Here is a 22,170-nt window from a genome sequence, read left to right as displayed (position 1 = left end):
TAAGATTCACCTCTTGTACTTTCAGTTTTCTTTAATTTTTGCAATTCTTCCCTTCCCCTTTACATTTTCTGTCATTTATTTACTGTTGGATACAAAATCACTCAACCAATACTTGATTCGCTTGACTAAATCAACCACTGAACTAAAATTGCTCAATCCTTCAATCCCTGTGGGATCGACCTCACTCCCGTGAGTTTTATTACTTGATGCGACCCGGTACACTTGCCAGTGAGTTTTGTGTTGGATCGTTTTCCACACATCACTCATCACCCTCATTTATGGAGACATGGGGTAGACCAAGTAACTCGTAAGTGTTCCAGAATCAAAATTCCAATCCATACTTGAGTTTTGTCACTCATATGAGAGCGGAGACCATTTTGGTCCTCAAAGGACTGCAAAGAAAGTGTTGGATTATGGATTCTGGGGGCCGACGTTGTTTCGAGATGCAAACCAATATTGCCTTGTTTGTCACCAATGTCAGAAATCTGGAAATGCTTCCCAAAGGGATGAGATGCCTCAGCAACCCTTGCTTTTTTGTGAAATCTTTGATGTTTGAGGCATTGACTTTATGAGACCCTTTTCTAGTTAAAATGGATTTTTTTACATTCTTTTAGTTGTTGACTATGTGTTAAAGTGGGTGGAAGCGATTCCAACCCGTATTGAAGATGCTAACACAGTTGTTTATTTCATAAGAAATAATATTATTTGCCAATATGAGTCACCACGAGCAATCATGAAAGACCAAGGAACTTATTTTTGCAACAGAAAGGTGGAGGCATTACTGAAGAGATATGGTGTGATGCAAAAAGTTATTGTTGCCTACCACCGAGAGATCAAGAAAATTTTGGAGAAATGGTGAACCCACAGTGGAAGGATTGGAGCTCTTGGTTGGGTGATGCTTTATGGGCTGATCCGATGGCGTACAAGACCCCAATAGGGATGAATCCCTTTTGGATCGTCTATGGTAAAATGTGTCATCTTCCGATTGAGGTGGAGCATAAGGCATATTGAGTAGTCAAGAAGTGCAACATGGACCTTACACAGGCGGGTATTACAAGAAAGCTTCAACTAGAGGAGTTGGAATGCCTTAGGATGGAAGATTATGAAAATGCAAGGATCTACAAAGAAAGGACCAAGGCATTCCATGATCACCATATCCGTAAGAAGTACTTTTAAGAAGGTGATGAGGTTCTCCTCTACAACTCAAGACTTCGTGTCATCCTTGGCAAATTTCGCTCAAGATGGGATGGTCCATACAGAGTTAAGGAAGTGAAGCCCTATGGGGTAGTGGAGCACCTTCATCCTCAAAGTGAAATCACTTTCAAAGTGAATGGTCATCGGGTGAAGCGCTATCATGGATATAAATCACAGAAGGAGTTGGAGGTGTATCTTCTCATGAACACACTGATAAACCATAATTTTATGGTTTATCTTGTATTGAAATGAGTGGATTTTATTAACTTATCTTTCATTTATTCACTGAATTCGCATGTTTTTATGATTTCCTTCTATTTATGCTTAAATGACTAAAGCATGCTTTTTAAAGCTGATGTGTGAGCATTTTATACCCTTTTTCCTAGCATTTTCTAGTTATTTTTAGTTAGATTTCATTTGGTTTTGCTTAGTTTTAGTGTGAAAATCCCTTTTGAATGCCATTTTGAGTTGTTTTAGTATTTTTTTATTTCAGGTAAAATTCGGAGCAATCTGACAAAGTTTAGAGTTGAAAAGGAAAATGCTGTCAGCATCCCCCCTTGGGCGCTAAATGCCCAGCTGGCGTTTAACGCCAGCAGAAGACCTCAGCATACATGAGTTTTACTCCCCGTAGGGCGTTTCACGCCTAAGCTGGCGTTTCACGCCAATAGCAGGCCGAAGTCACCTTTTCTTTGGACTTCCAAGTGGATCTTGCACTCCTTAGTCTTATTTTATTTTCTTTTTGTAATTTTTATTTACAAACAATATCATTTTAGGTCTAGCATTTAATATTGCGTTAGTATTTAAGGAATAAGATGCACCCTTTCTAGGGCATCAAACATCATTAGATGGCAATTGTTTTTCTCTGTAAGTATGAGCAACTAAACCTCTCTTAGTTAAGGTTAGGAGCTCTGTTTATTTCTACGTATTAGAACTATTATTCTTCTATTTTAATTAATGTTTTGATTCAATTATAAGGATTGTTTTCATTCTTAATCTTATGAACTGGGTGGAACGAGATAATAACCCTTTTCTACATGAGTCCTTGTGATTCTCGAGAGAGTAATCTCACTTGAACTAAAACTTGAAAACAAATTCCTTTTAAATTGGTAATTGCATGAACTAATTGGGATATGTGACATATAATCCTGTTAGTCTCGGGTAATTAGGGTTTTTGTGGCACTAAACTAGTTTTCTGAACTTCACCCTCTAATCGGAATTAAGTGACCACGAGAATGGCAGTTAATGAAGGTTAGAGGAGGCTAAATAACTAAGAGATTAGGTTTAGACATTTAAAATTTGCCATAGAATGAATCATTCATTGTTAAAATAGTTGGTAAGAAATTTTTATCCTGAAAGATAAAATCTCCAAAGCCTTAACTGCTTTCTTATACTATTTTCACACCAACCCTATTTATTGCTTTCTTTACTTGCTTATTTATTGTTTATGCAAATTGCACTCATCAAACCCCTTTTTGATTCACCTGACTAAGTCCAACTTGACAACCATTGCTTGCTCAGTCTGACGATCCTCGTGGGATCGACCCTCACTCACCTGAGATATTTCTTGGATGACCCGGTACACTTGCCGGTTAAGCTGTGGAAAATTAAATTTCCCGCACCAAGTTTTTGGCGCTGTTGCCAGGGATTGTTTGTAATTGACAACTACTAGTTGTCTTATTTCTTAGATTAGGTATTTTTATTAGTTTTTTTTTATTTATTTTTTTTTAATTTTTTATCTCTATTTTATTTATTTTTCTTTATTTTTGAATTTTTATTCTATTTAATTTTCTTTAAATTCTGATCTTAAGTTTGGTGTCCCTTTATGTTTTCTCTTTTATTTTCAAAAATTTTTGCATTTTTTTATTTATTTACTTTCAAAAAATTTTTAGGTTATTCGTTCATTTTGATTTTCGATTTTTTTGGTTAATTGCCTATTTTATTTTACTTTAATTCTTTTTTCATAGGATATCTCACTGGGAGTTCTCTATACTCTGACATAAAGACTCCCACCTTTTCATTGTTTCTTATTTGTTTATGAGTAGGAACAGGGATAAGGAACCCCTTCTCGAGTTTGATTCTGAACCTGAAAGGACGTTGAGGCAGCATTTGAAACAAACCAAACCTTACAAAGCCAGAGAGGATCTCAAGGAGACTTTTGAGAAGGAAGCTGAAGAGCCCACCATGGACTCTAATGGTGGAAATGCTGAGGAGCCAGCAAGGAGAGTGCTTGGCTAAACACTGCACCTACTCCTAATTTCTATGGGGCAGCATAGCTGTACCCACCATTGGTGCAAACAGCTTCGAGTTTAAACCCCTGTTGATCACTCTGGTGCAGCAGAATTGTCAGCACCACGGACTTTCACAGGAATATCCCAACAAATTCATCTCTAACTTCCTATAGATCTGTGACACTGTAAAGATGAATGGAGTGAATCCTGAAGTTTACAAGCTCATATTCTTTCCATTTGCTGTAAGGGACAGAGCAAAGCAGTGGCTTGACTCACAGTAAAAGGAGAGTCTGGACACATGGGACAAGGTGGTCACTGGATTTCTGACCAAATTTTTTCTACCTCAGAAGCTGACCAAGCTTAGGATGGACGTCTAGACCTTCAAACAGAAAGATGGAGAGTCCTTTTTTGAAGCCTGGGAGAGATACAAGCTGATGATCAGCAGGTATCCTCCTGACATGTTCTCTGACTGGTCCAGTCTGTAGATCTTTTATGATGGCCTCCCTGAGATGGCTAAGAGATCATTGGATCACTCTGCAGGTAGCTTTCTACACATAAAGAAGATGCCTAAAGAGGCAAATGAGCTTATTGAGATGGTTGCTAACAACCAGTACCTACACACTTCTGAGAGAAATACTGTGAACAGTGGAACCATGCAAAAGAAGGAAGTCATGGAGGTGGACACACTGGACGCCATTTTGGCTCAAAACAAGCTCATGTCTCAGTAGATTAGTATGATCTCTCAACACTTGACTGGGATGCAGGTTTCAGCTGTCAATACTCAAGATGCATCCTATGACATGACTGGAAGCTAAACTCAAGAGGATGCCTGTGGTAACAGTCAACCCACCATGGAGAAAGTTAATTACATGGGAAATTTCTCTAGAAACCCCAACAATGATCCCTATTCGAACACTTTTAATCTCGGATGGAGGAATCACCCAAACTTTAGGTGGAACGAACAACCACAAAGGCCCCAATAAAGCTTCAACAACAATCAGGGTGGAACCAATCAAAATAGCGTTAACACACGGCAGTTTCTTCCCTCTCAACAGTAGCTAGAGTCTTCTCAGAAACATAGTTTCTCTGACTTAGCCACAATAGTCTCTGAGATTTCCAAGACCACTCATAGCTTCATACAAGAGACTAGATCTTTAATTCGAACCTTGGAAGTGCAAGTGGGTCAGATGAGCAAGAGGATACCTGAGAGATCTCCCAACACTCTTCCAAGCAACACAGAAGTAAATCCAAGGAAAGAGTGCAAAGCCCTCACCATGGGCAAGGAGACCAAACCTAAAGAGGAGTATGTTGCGAAGGATTAAAAGGAGAAAAAGGCTCAAGAATAAACTGGAAGTACACCAGTATACGCCCCAGTAATGGTGAAGGAGCCTGAAATACAACACCCTCAAAAAGTGCAAGAGGAGACCAAGGATGAGCTACTCGCTCAATTCTCAGAAATTTTCAAAAAAAGTTACAAATCAATATTCCTTTTGTTAGGTGATGGAAAAGATGCCTCCCTATATGGTCTGCATGAAAAGCGTATTCTCTGAGAAGAAGGCCTTGAGGGGAGATGAAACTATAGTGCTGACCAACGAGTGCAGTGCATTGGTGCAGAAGAAGCTACCCCAGATGATGCCAGAACCCGGGAATTTCCTGATTCCCTATACAATTTGGACAATTACATTTGAGAAGGCACTATGCGACCTTGGATCAAGCATAAATTTGATGCCGCTCTCTATGATGAAGAAGTTGCAGATCCAAGAGGCGCAGCCCACAAGGATCTCACTAGAGATGGCGGACAAGTCCCTAAAGCGGGCATATGGATTGGTAGAGAATGTCCAAGTAAAGACTGAAGACCTTTACCTCCCTGCTGACTTCATGATGCTTGATACGGAAGAAGAGACAGATTACTCCATCAGCGTAGGAAGGCCGTTCCTAGCCACAGGGAGAGCCTTGGTTGACGTGGAGAGAGGAGAGTAAGTCCTAAGGATGCATGAGGACTATATGCCGTTCAAGAATTTAAAACCTCCACCACTCTCTGACAAAGGAAGCACTAGCATGGAGAGCTCAGTGCTCAAACCTTCTCACTTGGTGGAAAGCCATACAGTCCCCCCTGACATCAAACCTAAGTTTAGTGTTGGGCATTTACCACCCACCAAAGATGGAGAAGGCCCTAAGAAGAAAGTTCCCAAAGGCTGGAGAAATAAAAAGATTCCTACTGAGGACTTCTCACCTAGCATGAAAGTAGTCTTCACAAATAGCCCAGTCATTCTACATACTGTGAACAGAATCCTGTCTCTAGAGCATATTGAGCTGATTCATGAAAGTACAGAAAAGAAGTTCACCATGAGGGGGTGAAGATCTGAGCCCCTATGATCCTTTTATTTGGTTTTGTGTTATTTCACTTTTATTTTTGTTTGAATTTCTATCATTTTAACTCTCGTTGTTTTTCATCGTTTTGCTTTTTTTTTTTTGACATTTGTGATCATGTATAACACTTAAAAAAGGAACAAAAACATTTAGGTGAGAAAATAGCACACCCTAGAGGAGCCTGCTGGGGGTGCTAAATGCCAGTTCTGGCGTTTAGTGCTAGGAGAGGAGCAGAGCATGTGGATTTAACGCCCATTTTGGGTGTTCCACTTCAAACTTGGCACCCCTAGAGGAGTTAAATGCTAGGGAGGGCATTTAGTGCCGGGGGTGCCTTAAAAAAATTTTTACCACCCTCTGCTGGCACTAAATGCCAGCTAAACATTTAGCACCCAGGGAGGGTCTACGAGGAAAGAGACATGGCTTCAGTCATTGGTTACACCCACTACCCACCACTTTTACCCATTCAAACTTCATCCTTTTTCTCTTTCCCTCTTACCCACTTTTCCATCCACATTCATCCATCCCATCAACCATCACTTCCCTTGATTCTCTCAAACCACCTCTCACTCCACTAAATCACCTCTCATCAATCCCATCCATCTCTCCTCCCAACAACCCAAATTCAAATTTAACTTTTTTCCCCCACCACACCCAAAAACCAAACCCAAACCCTCCCCCACCTATAAATACCGCCCTCTTCATCCACTTTCACCATACCTCACACTCTTCTATACTTCTTACTTACCTTTCACCGTACACACTTTCTTCCTTTCTTTTCCATTTCATCCACCACCAAGGCCGAAGCCTCCTAACCCATTCCCCTTTATCTTTTTTCTTGTTCCTTTCTTTTCCCTTCCTCATTTTCCATTTTTATTGTGCTCGGGGATGAGCAAAACTTTTAAGTTTGGTGTTGGGTGTTCCACTTTTTCTCTCATTTTATCTCCATGGCACCAAAGAAGGGAAAATCCTCATCGACAAAGTGGAAGGAAAAGGCGCCTTCCTCCGATCCATGGGACTTCGCCCTGTTCTTTTTCAACACATATGAGGACCACTTTTATGAAGTGGTGCAAAAAAAAGAAGGTGATCCCCGAGGTCTGCTTTGATCTTAAAGATGATAAGCACCCGGAGATCCTATATCAGATTTTGAGATGGGGTTGGGAAGTTCTGGCCAATCTCGTGACTGAGGTTGGAGCGTTAAAGGTGCGAGAGTTCTATGTCGATGCTTAGGTGACATACAAGCATGCAAGACACGTGAACTAGGAGCCAAAGAATTGGCGCACCATAGTCAGAGGGCACATCATGGATTTCAGCCCGGAGAGTGTGAGGGTGGTGCTACAGTTACCACCATCTGGAGATTACTGGCTAGATCAAGTTCTTGCTGACGTCTACCTTCTCAGAGCTCAGTGGATGAGGGATTCAAGAGGCAAGCCGTACTAGCTGGGGAGGCATGACCTCAAGCCAGTAGCTAGAGGATAGTTGGAGTTCATCCAACGCTATCATCCCTACTAGTAACCGTTCTGAGGTTAAAATCGAGCGAGCAGTGATGATTCACTGTATTGTGCTCGGCAATGAGGTTGAGGTGCATGAGGTGATACCTCAAGAGATTTACAAGATAGCTGACAAGTCCTTGACCACTGCGAGACTGGCATTCCTTCATCTCATCTACTGCCTATGTGCAGCAGCTGGAGCTCACATTTATGGAGATACCCCAATTGGAGTTGAAAGACTGATCACAAAGAAAGGTTTGGAACAGATTAGAGAGCTTGGGCATGGACAGCAATAGTAGCCAATTCCACCACCACCACAAGATCTTCTGGAAATGCCTCAGGAAGTTTACTTCTCTCTCTGTGGTTACTAGGATCAGTTGACCATATCTTTAGTTGAGCTGATATCATCAGTTGATCAGTTGAGGATAGAGCATCAGGATCACGCTGCACTCCTCTATCAGATGATGGAAGAGTAGAGGAGGCAGGGGGTGTGATATAGAGGAGCTTAAGCACTCCAGAGGATTCTTCCGTGGGAGTAGCAGCCACCATCACTGAGGTGGTTGAGTTTCATTCTCCCTTTTCTTTTATATTATGCCTATTTTTCAATATTTCATTCTATTTTCTATTTTCTTTTCTAAGTTTGCATGATCACTATTAGGATTTCCCTGCTTTCTAGTTTAGTGGTTATATCACGTTGCAAGTATAGTTCTAAACCGACAATTAAACCTCAATCAATATTTAAATTGTTTGTCACATAAGCAAACATAATAAAATTAACCGAAGTATTTAAACCTCAGGTCGGCTCTTAATGAATTACAGGGAAGTGTATTTATTATTGGTTATGAGACTGTATCTTTTTGGATTTTGAGTTTAATAAGCAAGGAATGTAAATAACAAGAAAATAACTAACAACTAAGAAAAGTCCTAGCAAGGGTTGAGAGTCAGAATTTCTATCCTCATTATCATTGTCAATTGTGATGGTAATTACGAATTGCTCTCACTTAGTTAACCTCTAACCAATAGAGGAAGGTCAAGTGTACAATTAACTTGAGTTCACAAGGCCTAGTCAACTCATAGTGAGAGACTAGATTTAGTGAAGTTCAAGCTAACCGGCAATCTTCAATTACCATTCAACAAGAGAGTTTTGATAACTCAAGAGTCTCTAATTAATCAATTCAAGTTAAGAACATAAAATTATAAATTAAAATTCACCCAAGAATTTTATCAAAGACTTGGAAGGCACAAAATAAAAGCATAGAAAAGTAATAAGAGAATGTAAAATTTAAAACCAACAATTGCAAGGAATCAATAAGAACAAATGAAGAAACAAGCAATAAACATAAAATACCTTAAATTGCATTAAAAGGAAACTGAATCTAACATAAGAGTTCATAAACTAAATTGGGAAAATAGGGAAATCAAAAAGAGAAATAGATAAACTAAATTACTATAACAAATAAAAGTAGAAGAAAAACTAAATTAAAGCAAGGTAGAAATCTGAATTTGAGAAGAACTAAAACAAAAAGAGACCCTAAAACCTAGAGAGAGGAGAGAGCATCTCTCTCTAGAAATTAACATCAAAAACCTAATGAGTATGAATGAATATGTGAATGATTGATTCCTCTCTAGCCTCACTCTGTAGCCTCTAATAAGTATTTTTAGCTGGGTCAAAAGCAGCCTAGAAATCGACCCAGCGTTTTCAGCAATTGTAGCACGTGACGCTCTGTCACGCGTACGCGTCGCCCACGCGTGCACTCCGCTTTAACATATCCCTGGTCACGCGTATGCGTACGCGCCGCTTGTCGGCTGCACTTGTCATGCGTACGCGTCACTTGCCGGCTGCACTTGTCACTGCTAGCTTCTCAAAACTTCAATTCCTTGTGTTCTTTCAACTTTTGCATGCTTTTTTTCCATCCTCTATGCCATTCCTGCCCTGGAAAACCTGAAATCACTTAACACACATATCATGGGATTGAATGGTAATAGGAGAGGATTAAAATTAGCAAATTTAAGGCCAAAGAATCATGTTTTCAATCATAGCACAAAATCAGGAAGAAAAATGTAAAAGATGCGAATTATATGCATAAGTGTGAGAATAATGGATAAAATCCACTCAATTCAATACAAAATAAACCATAAAATAGTGGTTTATCAATCTCCCCACACTTAAACATTAGCATGTCCTCATGCTAAGCTCAAGAGAAACTATAAGAGTGAAGAGGGATGGTAGGACTTTTTAAATGCAACTAAATACAAAAATGCTTCTAACTACTTGGTTAAAAGTTAATCAAATTCTCCAATAATAAATATGAAATGGATTCCACTAATTTAAATCATAAAATGAAGTACTAATAGACTTGCAAGAAGAAAACTTTTGAAAGTCGGGAACAAAGAATCAAGCATTGAACCCTCACTAGAAGTATATACAATCTAATCGCTCAGGTGTTTAAGGTTCAATTCTCTCAATTCTCTACTAAGACTTGCTCTTCTTCTACCAGTCAATAAAAATTTGATGCACAAATACACATATCAAGAGGTCTTTTAAGGGCTGTTATGGTGTTATGGTAAAGGTAGGATTGTATTTGCTCAAGTGGACTAAAATTCGAATCCTTTATTAACCTAAACTTTCCACCTAACTTAAGACAATCCATGTAATCAAAATACAAAACTGAACTACCCATTAACTATGTTTTTCACATATTCATACATCCGAAATTTGAGTACAATACATATGCATTGCTATCACCATTTACTTTGGGGCATTTTGTCCCCTTTTTATTTATTTGCTCTTTTTTTTTCTTTTTCTCTTTTTTTTCTTTTTCTTTTTCTTTTTCTTTCTTTTTTTTTCTCAATGCATATGATTAAGGTATTGAATGCAAGAATATATGCTCAACTATTTTTTCCACATTTTCAACAGAACATATAACAACCAATTCCTAAACCAAACATTTCCAAACCCAATTTTCTCACACTTAATTCATGAGTACTCTCACTAGTCTAAGGTAACCAAGGATTCAAATTAAGGAATTATTGTTTTTCGCTTAGAGTTAACTATGTGCTAAAGTAAAAAATAAAAGGGGTGAAATAGGCTCAACATTTGTTTGCAAAGGATAATGAGAGGGTAAGACCATATGGTGTAAGCTCAGTAAAACAAATGCCTCAATCACATAAGTGCATGCATACATCGAACAATGGAAATATAGAATCAAGCAAGACAAAGATCACAATTATAGAGAGAACAACACACACCAAAATAAAACATTGGTTGATAAGATGCAACCAATCTAATAGGTTCAAAAAGCTCACTAGGTTTTGTGTGTTCGAGCTGTAAAACCATGTTCTAAAATAATTTCTTCAAGCAATTTTAACAAAAATTTTAATTCAAATTAGTGAAATGCTATAGAATAGTTTCTTGAAAAAGAAAATATTACTTCAACCAAGTGGTGGTAAAATATGCACAAACTCTAAGTATCGTGCAATCTATCATGCAAATGCATCAATTAACTAACAAAGAAAATTAAAAATTGGTGTTAAAAAGAAAGTATCTAACCCACGGGAGTCGGTATCAACCTCCCCACACTTAGAGATTGCACCGTCCTCGGTGCATGCAAAGATGTGCAAGTGAACAGGTTGCTGTAACTGATGTGCTTTCTCCAAAGATTATGCGGCGGAACTGGTTTGTTGCCTCAATTAGAAGTTTTCCGTTTTCCTTCTTGGTGGCCATCCTAAAAGAAGACAAAGAGGAAGAAGAATAACCCACAAACAAAAATATCAAAATAAATAAAATATAGGTGGGCTAATGCCAAATAAGAATGAGGTTCTCAACTGTATGGTAGCTACAACATGCAAGTGAGGAAAAAATACAGGCCAATGTCATATCAATAGTGCAAGAATTGCAACAATAAGGGAGAGACAGTGGGTCATGAAAGACAATATAAGTTCATATCAATGCACATGGAATACAAGTATCATAAAAGATTAACATTGACCTATAAATAATATCACCTAACAATATAAAACAAGTCTCTTAGCACCATAACAATGGAAGAAATATTCAATAGTTGAGTAAGAAATGTAACATTGATAAACCACTATTTTATGGTTTATATTGTGTTTAATTGTGTGGTTTTATCATGATCCTTACCCACTTGTTCATCAAAATAGCGTGCATTTAGATTTCCTTCCTGAATTCATTACTTGTTTGAAAATTGCTTTCTAAAGGCTTTAATTATGTACTTTTAATTCTCCTTTATCCCATTCGATGCCGTGATCTGTGTGTTGAGTGTTTCAGACTTTACAGGGCATGAATGAGTTAGAGATTGGAAAGGAAGCTTGCGAAAAATGGAAAGAACACAAGAATTTGAGGAGATAACCAGCGAGAAGTGACGCGGTCGCATGGCCCACGCGACCGCGCGAAGGAGAGCAAATCGCAGTGACGCGGCCGCATGGATCGCGCGGCCACACGGATTGGAAAAGCTCAATCGACGCGGTAGCGTGGACGACGCGAACGCGTGGTATGGAAAAGCGCGAGTGACGCGTCCGCATGGGTGACGCGATCACGTGACATGTGCGATCTGCATAATCTGCAGAATTCGTTGGGGGCAATGTTGGACCCTATTTCAACCCAGTTTTCGGCCCAGAACAGCAGACTAGAGCCAGAAAATATGCAGAAACAAAGACAACATTCATTTTACACAGTTTTTAATTATTAGATCTAGTTTTTCCCTCCTCCTCTAGGTTTTTCCCTTTAGGTTTTAGAATTTAATTTTCAATTGGTCTTAGCATTGGAACATTGAGAAGAGTTATTTCCTCATCAAAACTTCGTCATTCTAGTTCGTTCTCTTAACTTGGTTTATTTCTTCCATGTTATTTGCTTTGTTCAATTTTGTCATTTGAATACTTTTATGATTATTTAATACAAGAATTATTTCTTTCATTTTAATCCATTTTACCTTCCAATAATCATGTCTTCTTTTAATTCCCTTTCATATGTTATGGATTTATTATTTACAATGAGCGAATAGTTCCCCTCACTTGATGGGGAGTTGATTGAAAGGAACTCTTGAGTTGGAAGGATTGAAATGGAATTTGTAATTGGGTTAACTGTTGGATTGCTATCTTGTTACTAACACCAATCCCTTTGAACTAAGTGGGTTGCAACTCGTGAACAGATCTATCATTCCAACTTGTTTGACTTTCCTTTACCTAGTAAAGAATAACTAAACAGAATAACCATTAATTATAAATTAATCCTAAAATCACTCCATCAATAATAGAGATTCCAACTAATCAACTCCCAGTCAAGGCTTTTATTTATATTATTCAAATTTCCTCAATTTAATTTTCCATCTACTTAACTCAACTTTTGGAAACATCTAATTAATAAAATAGCACACTTTCCTGCAACTCGTTGGGAGACGACCTGGGACTCAAACTCCCAGTAACTTTTAATTTAAACTCTCCGTGACATATTTCTAAATTGATAGGCAGATTTTCGGTGAGTTAAGAACTATACTGACAACGTAATTAATTTAATAATTTTTAATTCACCAACTTCTGTGCTCCATCAATTTTTGGCGCCGTTGCTGGGGAGATGCAATAGAGTGCTAAAGTTATTAATTAGAATTTATTTATTTGCATTTTATTTTGTTGCTGTTAATATGAGCTGCGTATTTCTTTCGTCAAATGACGCGTTCTCTACCTGACCCTAATTTGCCAATATTTGATCCTGAAATTGAAAGGACTATTTCACGAATAAGGCGAGTTAAGCGTCAGTTAGTCCTCTCTGAGGACGAATCTGAAATGTCAGTTGAGGAAGGAACCAGCCCCCGTCCTACTAATCCGGTTGTTTTACGTGCAGAAAACATGGCAGCTAGGAGAGTTAGCATCCAGGAGGATGGAGCTCCTGATTTTACAATGCAACCGTTCCAAGCGCATCATCCAGCGGTAGCTACAGATTTTGAAATAAAGATCGCACTGCTAAATTTGATGCCCAAGTTTCATGGCTTACCTGCTTAAGAGCCCATCAAGCACTTGAGAGATTTCCAGGCCGCCTGTTCTACTGTCAGGCGTGATGGTACTGATGAAACTTCAATTTTGCTAAAAGCTTTCCCATTTTCTCTTGAGGGAAAAGCAAGAGAGTGGTACTACACTCAACCTCTAGCGAATGTATCCAACTGGGATACACTCAGAAAGGAGTTTTTGGAGAAATTCTTTCCATCTGAAGTTACTGATAAACTGAGGAAGGATATTTCCACCATTGTTCAGGATGACAATGAATCTCTTTTTGAATACTGGGAGCGCTTCAATAATCTTCTGGAAGCATGCCCCCACCACATGATTGATAAGATAGTGTTACTCAGCTACATCACACAGGGTATGAGACCCCAAGATAAGACCACATTGGAAAGTGCTAGCAATGGGTCTATGAAGAAGTACAAAACCACTGATGAAGCATGGCAATTGATCAGTGATCTAGCTGAATCTACTAGGTACCAAAGGCAAAGGCAAAACCGTTCAAAAGCCGTTGCAGAAGTATCCTCTAACAGAGAGACTGCGGCTCTAGTTCAGAGTATATGTAAGATGACCAACTTGCTGAAGCAGATGCAATTGAATCAACAACAAGCTCAGCAAGCTCAACCCCCTCCACCACAGCAAAACCAACAGCTAGTCCCCCAGAGAGTTTGTGGAATCTGTGCTAATTATAGCCACTACACTGATGAATGCCCGCAGCTCCAACAAGAAGACAAGATGGTAGCATCCATTCATAATTTCTATGACCACCCCAACTAAGGGTACAATCAAGGTGGAAACAATAACCATGGATGGCAGGACAATTATAACCAAAATTGGAGGGACAATAATAACAGAGGAGGCAGAGATAATCAGGGAAATTAGAGGTGGAATAATAACAATAACAGGCAGCAGAATCAACCTTACAGAGTAGCTCACCTGAGGCAAAACCAAGGACCACAGAATAATCAACAGCAGGCCTCTCAATTTAATCATTCTTCTTCATCTCATAATGAAGAGTTACTACAATCTTTTGAGCGAAGACAGCAGGCCATGGAAAACAATATCATGAATAGTATTAATGCCAGTTTGAATGGTCTGACTTCTACTTTGCAAGCTCTTGTCTCACAGATCAGAGTTTCACAAAATTCCAGTAACCAACCTTCAAATTCCACTAGAATCCCCTCTCAACCACTACCCAATCCAAAGGGAGGCATTAGTGCCATCACCCTGAGGTCCGGAACCACACTGCAGGAGAGGAACCAGGAGGAGCCAAGCTCACCAGAACACGCCTCGGCTGAAGAGGTGGTAGAAATAGAAGATGATGAAGAAGAAGAGGGCATACAGGACATAGCTGAAGACGAAATAGCTCAACCACAAGAGGAAGCACCAAAAGGCGCAGACACTACAGACAACACTACTCCTATTCCATTTCCACAACTTGCAAGGAAGCCCAGGAAGCAGCTGGAACCCGATCCTAAAATGGTAGAAATATTCAAAAAGGTCGAGGTAACTGTTCCTCTCTTTGATGTTATTCAGCAAGTACCTAAATATGCAAAGTTTCTAAAAGATTTATGTATCCATAAAGACAAAATTAATGAATTAGAAACTATTCCTTTAGGTAGTTCTATATCTGCTTTAATGGGAGGACTACCCGAAAAATGTAGTGATCCAGGTCCTTGTATAGTTAGCTGTACTATTGGTGGTGTAGTAATTTATGATTGCATGTGTGATTTAGGAGCATGTGTCAGTATAATGCCTTTGTCTATATATGATATTTTGAGGCTCCCTCCCTTAAAAAGGTCGGCAGCTTATTTTGTGTTAGCAGATAAAAGCATTATTACAGTAGCTGGAGTTGCTGAAGATGTTCTGGTGAATATTAAAGGGCTTACATTTCCCACTGATTTTTATATTTTGGAGATGCCCCATAATGATTCAGATAAGCCATCATCAATCCTACTTGAAAGACCATTCCTGAAGACGTCAAAATTCAAATTGGATGCTTTTTCAGGAACATACTCCTTTGAAATAGATGGCCGCATTGTGATCTTTAATTTGAATGGAGTTATTAATAACCCTCCAGAAGATCGCTCTATCTTCCAGTGTGATGTCATAGATGAAAGTGTAGCTGAAGTTCACAAGGAAGAGTTAGAAGAGAGGCACACTGGACAAGATCCAAGTGTGGGGACCCTCTTAACTGACAATGTGGGTACTTCATCATTTTCACATGCTCCAGATACTCTAGAGCCTGCCCATGAACAGAAGTTAGAATTGAAACCACTCCCTCCACATCTCAAATATGCTTATCTTGGAGATGAGCAGAAGTTTCTAGTTATTATTGCAAGAGAACTTACTTCTCAACAAGAAGAGCAGTTACTTGATGTGCTAAGGAAGCATAAGAGGGCAATTGGGTGGAGTTTGGCAGACATAGTAGGAATCAACCTCAAGTATACGAGCACAGAATATTTTTAGAAGAGGAAGCAAGACCTGTCTGTCAACCCCAAAGAAGATTGAATCCCACCATCTTCGAAGTCGTCAAAAAGGAAGTGACCAGACTATTAGAAGCAGGTATCATACATCCCATTTCAGACAGCGAATGGGTAAGCCCAGTACAAGTGGTGCCCAAGAAGTCTGGAGTCACTACAGTGAAGAATGAGCATGGAGAGCTCATAGCAACTAGAGTTCAGAATCCTTGGAGAGTCTGCATTGATTACAGGCGTCTCAACCAAGCTACCCGTAAGGATCACTACCCACTTCCATTCATTGATCAAATGCTGGATCGCCTATCAGGTAAATCACATTATTGCTTTTTAGATGGTTACACAGGTTATTTCCAGATTCATATAGCCCCTGAGGATCAGGAAAAGACCACTTTTACATGTCCTTTCGGAACGTATGCTTATAAGCGAATGCCCTTTGGCTTGTGCAATGCACCAGCTACCTTCCAAAGGTGCATGATGAGTCTTTTCTCTGACCTTATTGAGGATTGTATGGAAGTTTTTATGGACAATTTTAGCGTTTATGGTGATTCTTTTAGCCTTTGCTTAGATGAATTATCTAGAGTATTAGATAGATGTGTTAATACAAACCTTGTATTAAATTTTGAAAAATGTCACTTTATGGTAAAACAAGGGATTGTATTAGAACATGTGGTATCTAATAATGGCATTTCTGTAGACCTAGCAAAGGTGAATGTTATTTCTAGTTTACCTTACCCCTCTTCTGTGAGGAAAGTCCGTTCGTTCCTTGGCCATGCAGGTTTTTATAGGAGATTTATTAAGGACTTTAGTAAGGTAGCACTTCCCTTATCCAGATTACTGCAGAAGGATATTGAGTTCGAGTTCAGTGACGATTGCAAACAAGCGTTTGATAAGCTGAAGACTGCTCTGACTCAAGCTCCAATTGTGAGAGGACCAGACTGGAGCCAGCCATTTGAAATCATGTGCGATGCTTCCAACTATGCAGTAGGAGCAGCGCTGGCTTAGCGTGAAGGTAAGGATCCTTTTGTTATTGCTTATGCATCTAAGACTTTAGACACTGCCCAGTCCAATTATACTACTACTGAGAAAGAGCTTCTTGCTATTGTTTTTGCTCTGGATAAATTCTGGCCTTATTTACTTGGTACTAGAGTAGTAGTGTATTTGGACCATGCAGCTTTAAAGTATCTATTAGATAAAACGGAGTCCAAACCAAGACTTATACGTTGGATACTGCTATTACAAGAATTTGATTTAGAAATAAAGGATATGAGTGGTAATCAGAATTTAGTAGCAGACCACCTGAGTCGCCTTGAGCATATTAAGGATGATTCTACTCCTATAGATGATAATTTTCCTTTTGATAACCTACAAGCAGTATCTGAGGTAGTCCCTTGGTACGCACCTGTTGCTAATTATTTAGTTAGCCGCACATTTCCTCCAAATTTTTCTAAGCATCAAAGAGACAAGCTGAAAAGAGAGTCTAAATATTATATATGGGATGACCCATATTTATGGAGATGTGGCACTGACCAAGTAATTAGACGTTGTGTGCTTGAATCAGAATTCCAGTCCATTTTAGAGGCTTGTCACTCATCTGAGAGTGGAGGACATTTCGGTCCTCAAAGAACAGCTAGAAAGATCTTAGACTGTGGATTCTGGTGGCCTACTCTTTTTAGGGACGCTGCCAAATTTTGTAAATCCTGTCTCCCATGCCAGAAATTTGGTAATATATTCAGGAGGGATGAGATGCCTCAACAAATTATGCTTTTCTATGAAATTTTTGATGTTTGGGGCATTGACTTCATGGGTCCATTTCCAAATTCTAATGGTTATTTTTATATATTGTTAGCTGTGGATTATGTTTCCAAATGGGTAGAAGCAATTCCTACCCATACTGATGATGCTAACACTGTTGTTTCCTTTGTGAGAAACCATATTATATGTCGCTTTGGATCACCACGAGAAATCGTGAGCGATCAAGGCACCCATTTCTGTAACAGGAGACTAACAGGATTAATGAAAAAGCATGGGATAATCCATAAAGTCGCAATAGCTTACCATCCCCAAACTAATGGGCAAGCCGAGGTGTCAAACAGAGAAATCAAGCGTATCTTACAAAAGATAGTAAAGCCTCATAGAAAAGACTGGAGCACCAGGCTACAAGATGCACTTTGGGCATATAGAACAGCATATAAGACACCCATTGGGATGAGTCCTTTCCGCTTGGTTTATGGAAAAGCTTGTCATCTCCCAGTTGAAGTAGAACACAGAGCCTTTTGGGCAGTTAAGGAGTGCAACATGGGAATTGATAAAGCCGGAGTTGAAAGGAAGTTGCAACTGCAAGAATTGGAAAGCCTTCGCCTAGAAACGTATGAGAACTCAAGAATATACAAGGAGAAGATGAAGGCTGTACATGATCAAAACATCAAGAAGAAAGAGTTCCAACCTGGAGATTTAGTCCTCCTTTACAAATCTCGACTAAGGCTCATGCCAGGTAAGTTGAGATCAAGATGGGAAGGTCCATATAGAGTAGAGAAGGCAGAACCATATGGAGTTTATCACCTAAGCCATCCTTCAAGCTCTGAACTCATTAAAGTTAATGGACAACGCCTGAAGCTATACCATGGCGAGAAGAGGCAGAGAAACAAGGAGTTTGAGATCTTCCTCTTGGAAGATCCCCACATAACAGAAGATTGAGCTAGTGGTGCGTCCAACATACGGACATTAAAGCAAAGTGCTAGGTGGGAGACAACCCACCATGGTATGATCGTTCCTTTCTTTATTTTTAGTTTTTCCTATTCAATAACTCTTCTCTTTATTAGTAAATTCGTGCATTTGCATTTACATGTTTTTATTTTTCAAAAAAAAAAAACAAAACAAAAACAAAACAAAACAAAATTTTCGCTACGCGACGCGATCGCATCAGCGACGCGTCCGCGTCGCTTGGAGAGAAAGGAAAATTAAAAATGAACAGAAAGTCACGCTGGAGCGTGGCTGGAGGCATGCTAATGGCACATATCGACCCACGTGACCGCGTTGAATGGGAAGTATGGCCTCCCACGCGACCGCGTGCCCCATGCGGCCGCGTGCCCGGGGTTTTCAACGTAAAGGGGTGCACGATGAAATATTGTGCGAGAGTGGTGCTAGATTGGTTCTGAAAGCACAATCCTTATCACGCGACCCCGTCCTCCATCTTCTGCAAACACTCACGCGATCGCGTGCCCCACGCGATCGCGTGCCCCACGCGATCGCGTCACCCCAATTTTGGCAAATAAATTAATTTGAACAGAGAGTTGTGCTGGCGCGAGGCTGCACTCGCGCCAGAAGCATAACATGGGTCAGCGACCGCGTGACTGACGCGATCGCGTGCCCATACTTAACGTGCATCCACGCTAACGCGTGTCCCACGCGGCCGCATCGCATGCGCCGCACAGCTCACCCTAAACTTGCCACATATCTTATCTTTCTCTCCTCCAAATCCTAATTTTTCTTCTCCCTCCTTATTTCTTCCTTTTCCTTTCTTCTTCATATCTCACCTTTCACTTTCTCTCTCACCTCCATTCCTAAGGTTCTATTTTCTTCTCCCCTCTTCAATTTTCTATCATTCTTATTATTTTATAAGTTATTTTCTTTTTCTTTTCTTCTTCTTTTCATTATTCTTATTTTCTTTTTCTTTTTTTCCTTTTTACATGGTGTTAGAAATTTATTTAAGTCCTTATTCCTCATTATATGCTTGTGAATTGTTACAAATTGTTTGACAATTATTATTCTTATTTTTTTTAAGGGATTGCTTGCATGCTCACTTTCATACTTTTTATATCTTATCTACCATGCATGTCATGTGTTTGTGAAAAAGCCCATAGAGCATTATGCACTTTTCTACATTACCTTACTCTACCATTCAATGCTTGCTTTTCACAAATTCTCTTTGCTATTATTTTACTTGAATTTAATTGTCAATACAAATAATTTTGGCTTGTTACAACTGATGCTTGGTCCATGCTACCCATGCCCCTTTTTCGGCATGCCAATAAACACCTTGCATCCACTTATGTTTCCATGCACTTCCTACTTTTCATTGATGGCTTTTCACATGTACTCGAGAGCATGTGTTAATGTCATTTACATTCTTTTGTACATCCATCACCAATCTTCCGTTCTCTTCCTTGCTGTATATCTATTTGAATTTAATTTACTTTCTCCTCCCTTTTTTAGGATGGTTACCAAGAAAGGAAAAGAGAAAGCAAATCCTAAACCCCCAGCAAGAAGAGGAACTAAAAGAGCATTAGTGACACAGCTCCCTTCAACCGCGGTCAAGCCCTCAACAAAGAGAGTTAAGAGGATAATAAAGGTTGATGAAAAGGAGAAAGCCTTTCCAGCAAAGGACACTGCGCGATTTCCCAATCGTTACTGTGAGCAGATGTTCCCTATCCTAGCAGAAAGGAACTATAACAATGAATACCTTCTTATCCTCCCGTCCAATATTGCTTCCTTTGTTGAGCCGTAAATTGAACGAAGACAATGGGGTTTCCTACGGAGAGAGCCAAGGCAGGTCAATCTTTCTTGGGTAGTTGAGTTCTACTCCAACTTCTACATGCCAACCCTACAGTCTGTTTATGTCCGGCAGAAGCAAGTCCCCATTATGGAAGAAGCCATTCAGCAAGCTCTGAATCTTCCCCCTATTCCAGAAGGAATGGACGCCTTCCAAGAAGCCACACTTAAGCGCCAGAGGTACCAATTTGACTGGGACTCCGTTCTCGGAGTTATCGCACTACCTGGCAACCGTTGGATCTACGGATACCACCGTACCCGCCCTAAGGGAATCTTGGCTTCAGCACTTACCTTGGAGGCTTGCGTATGGGCACAGATCAGGTCCCATTACGTCTTTTCGAGCACTCACGAGTCCTCCTTCACCATGGACATGGCTGTTCTACTATGGTATATCCTTACAGACCAACCTTTGAATCTCTCAAGCCATATCAGGAATGCTATGGGACACGTACAAATTGCGGGCAATTTACCTTTTCCCGCTTTGGTCTCCGATCTTGTCTCAGCAGCCGGAGTCACCCACAGAGCTGGGGACACCAAAGCCGTGCTTCCACGGGATGATCAGCATGTCCCTAACGGGAAATACCTCAGACTTCAAGCAGCCACTACAAGCCTCCCTACTGCTCCAGTTAAAGATGATCCTTCTTCAACACCACAAGCACCTACAACTGATGAATTGCTCCAGCAGATAATCAAACGGTTGGATCGGCAAGAACACAAAGCTAAATTGAGAGAGCGCCGCAACAACCGACGATTCAAACACCTCAGGGAGCTACTTAGAAGAGATTGCAAAGACTCCGACACCCCGGAATCCACTTCTTTCACTAGCACAGAGAGCCATGACGGTCCCGATTGTGGAGATACTGCTACCAGCCCATCCCTGTTCCTGACAGATGGCACCGAGGACGGTGCAAAGCCTTAAGTGTGGGGAGGTCAGTCAGTACCTGACTTCCGGAGGTAATTTCTCTTCTCTAGCACCAATAATTAGGATATTTTAGTTAGATTTTCTTTATTTTATAGAATAGAATAAATTGCATAGGTTAGGATAGTTGCATGCATGTTCTACTTGATTGAAAAGACAATAAGTTTCTTCTAAGACTCTATCTTTGGAACAAAAATTTCACTAATTTTTCAAAAATTTTTTATGATAAATTTGCTTGAGTTGTATTTGGAACATGATGTTTGAGCTAAAGAACACACAACCTATGAAAGATTTGAGCCTTTATGTATGGTTACATTATTTAACCATAATTATTTTATTCTTGTGTGTTTACTTCTCTATGATTGTAATCTATATTTTGTTTTATCTTATATGTCCAATATTTATTATATTTGCATGCTTGCACATGATTGAGGACATTATTTGTTTAAACTCACTTATCCAAATTAAGCCTACCCTTTTCAATTACCTTTGTTAACCACTTTGAGCCTTTAAATCCCATCTGTTCTATATTCTACCACATTAATAACCTTAAGCTGAAAAACAATTGTATATCCTAAATTGAATCTTTGGTTAGCTTAAGATAAAATTGTGTGTGCTAGCTAAGTATGGGAAATTGTGGGAACAAAGGTTGTTAAAGAAATGTGTCATTTAATAGGAATTTGGATACCTACTCATGCGAAACTACAAGAACCGAAAATCTATGTGCATTGATAAGATATATTTATTTTAATCTTTCAAAAAAAATACTAAATAAATAAATGAATAAATAAGGGGACAAAATTTCCCCAATGTTGAATTCAAAATTCAAAGATCAATGCACATATGATAGAACCAAAATATAAGTTGAAACATGAGTATGGATTGAAAAAGGGAATTCTGGGTAGCTAGGTATGAACTTTAAGATTACA

General features: G+C 39.5%; 1 protein-coding gene and 1 non-coding gene across 2 annotated transcripts; one reads left to right on the top strand and one right to left on the bottom strand.

The window, feature by feature from the left end:
- Window positions 1–3,778: 3,778 nt before the first annotated feature.
- On the bottom strand, window positions 3,779–3,882 carry LOC130938148 (small nucleolar RNA R71). Its single transcript, XR_009069325.1, has one exon. It is a non-coding gene; the product is annotated as a small nucleolar RNA R71 (small nucleolar RNA).
- A 1,040-nt stretch (window positions 3,883–4,922) lies between these two features.
- Window positions 4,923–5,402, top strand: LOC130934270 (uncharacterized). Its single transcript, XM_057863857.1, has one exon. The coding sequence runs from the start codon at window positions 4,923–4,925 to the stop codon at window positions 5,400–5,402; it is 480 nt and encodes a 159-aa protein (XP_057719840.1).
- Window positions 5,403–22,170: the final 16,768 nt, after the last annotated feature.

The sequence above is a fragment of the Arachis stenosperma genome, chromosome 6, assembly GCF_014773155.1.
Source record: "Arachis stenosperma cultivar V10309 chromosome 6, arast.V10309.gnm1.PFL2, whole genome shotgun sequence".
Lineage (NCBI taxonomy): Eukaryota > Viridiplantae > Streptophyta > Magnoliopsida > Fabales > Fabaceae > Arachis > Arachis stenosperma.
This window is presented reverse-complemented; position numbering and strand designations above follow the sequence as displayed.

Coding starts and splice junctions, on each gene's coding strand:
- LOC130934270 (XM_057863857.1), top strand. CDS start 4,923: ATGGAAAAGATGCCTCCCTATATGGTCTGCATGAAAAGCGTATTCTCT.